General features: G+C 30.2%; 1 protein-coding gene across 1 annotated transcript; it reads left to right on the top strand.

The window, feature by feature from the left end:
- The first annotated feature begins 1,110 nt into the window (after positions 1–1,110).
- On the top strand, positions 1,111–1,761 carry LOC139842399 (zinc finger protein 5). Its single transcript, XM_071832543.1, has one exon. The coding sequence runs from the start codon at positions 1,111–1,113 to the stop codon at positions 1,759–1,761; it is 651 nt and encodes a 216-aa protein (XP_071688644.1).
- Positions 1,762–1,965: the final 204 nt, after the last annotated feature.

The raw sequence follows: 1,965 nt of genomic DNA, 5'->3' as shown, positions 1-1,965 counted from the left end.
CGTTTGAACTTTTGACTATATATATATATATATATATATATATATATATATATATATATATATATATATATATATATATATATATATATATATATATATAGTAGAGGGATCAAATGAGAACTTTTTGGTGTGAGAACCCTGAGAACTCAAAAATACACTGAAATTCGAACAAAAAGGGAAATTCGAAAAAAAAGTGGCGGGCGAGCAAAAAAAGGGGAATTTGAGCAAAAACCAACAAAGTCGAACAAAAAAAATAGGCGGGCGAACAAAAACACGAAATTCGAACAAAATTTGCGAAAGTCGAACAAAAATGAGTTCTACATTTTTGAATATCGAACAAAAAAATGTAGAACACATTGGTAGTCGAGCAAAAAAAAAAGAAATTCGAACAAAAATGTGTTCTACATTTTTGTAATTTGAACAAAACAAAAAATGGCAGTCGAACAAAAATGTGAAATTTGAACAAAAATGTGTTCTACATTTTTGAAATTCGAGCAAAAAAATGTAGAACGCATCATAGTCGAACAAAAATGTGTTCTACATTTTTGTAATTCGAAAAAAAAATATTTTTTGTTCGTCCGTGTTTTTATTTTTGCTCGAATTTCATGTTTTTTGTTTGTTCGTGTCCCTTTTTGCTCGAATTTCAGTGTATTTTTGAGTTCCTAGAGTTCTCACACTAAAAAAGTTTTCACTGGATCCTCTCCCTATGTGTGTGTGTGTGTGTGTGTGTGTGTATATATATATATATATATATATATATATGTAATACAACGTTATATTCAATTCTATGTGCTATTAGACTGGATTTTATAAATGCATGCCTCCTACTTTAGGTGGACGTGATCTTCATCAAATATTGCTTTTACACACCCTTCCTCCCCCTATCTTGACTATTTCCCCTCACTTTCTTATGTTATACTATTAATATTAATAATCCTATTATATTGTTCTTTACCTTAATGATGTTTTTAAATATTATTATGCATGATGTACACATGTATAAAAAACAAAGAAACAATTTATTGAGTTGCTATAAAAGCAAGAAAGACAACACCCCATTTGGGTATATCTATTTGAAATCTAAATTCACAATATATATTTTCAGTAAAAATGGGAAAAAGTGTTTCTGATCTTCTTTCATCAACATGGGAAGAAGGAGATGGAAGTGATCAACACTCAACTCAAACAAATGTTGAGAAAAAGCTCAAAATATTTGGGTTTGAAGTACATCCCTGGGGTGAGGGAACTAGCCCAAAAACCAACCATTTTAGGTTAGCCGAAGGGGACGAAAGTGTAAATTCTTCATCAACAACGACGGAAAAGAATCATACTATCGATTCGAAGAAATTCGAGTGTCAATATTGTTTCAAGGAGTTTGTGAATTCACAAGCATTAGGAGGTCATCAAAACGCACACAAAAAAGAAAGATTGAAGAAAAAGAGGTTGCAACTACAAGCAAGAAAGGCAAGAATCAACTATTACCTCCAACCTTATACTCGTAATCAACACGGGTTTAATTTTGATTTTAGTGGTTATTATGGTTCAGAATTCGAATCAAATATTAGTTTAAGTTCGTACGACGATGATTTATTGTCGTTTAAAGATCCATGCAATTTTACACTTACACATGTAGATAGCTCAAGAAGGAATAACTACATGCCAATTGCCATTAAACCCTCTTCTCAAGTGGTTGATTTAAAGAAAAACTACAAGGGTAATTTAGATCTTCAATTAAGTTTGAACTCCAACTCTATCATGTGAACTTTAAACTTATATTGAGATTAACGAATTTCTTAAGTTCATGATCATTTGTATGTAAGTAAATTAGTAGTGAAAGAAAGGTTTACACATTTGTTTTGTATTATGTTTTGATGGTGAAAATATCTTCATACTTGGATGATATTTCTCCTTTTTATTTATTTATTTTTTGTATTTGTATGGTGACCAACTATATATAGTTTATGA

The sequence above is a fragment of the Rutidosis leptorrhynchoides genome, chromosome 4 (genome assembly GCF_046630445.1).
Source record: "Rutidosis leptorrhynchoides isolate AG116_Rl617_1_P2 chromosome 4, CSIRO_AGI_Rlap_v1, whole genome shotgun sequence".
Classification (NCBI taxonomy): Eukaryota; Viridiplantae; Streptophyta; class Magnoliopsida; order Asterales; family Asteraceae; genus Rutidosis; species Rutidosis leptorrhynchoides.
This window is presented reverse-complemented; position numbering and strand designations above follow the sequence as displayed.

What these genes read in the sequence shown, in the direction of transcription:
- LOC139842399 (XM_071832543.1), top strand. Translation starts at nt 1,111, where the DNA reads ATGGGAAAAAGTGTTTCTGATCTTCTTTCATCAACATGGGAAGAAGGA.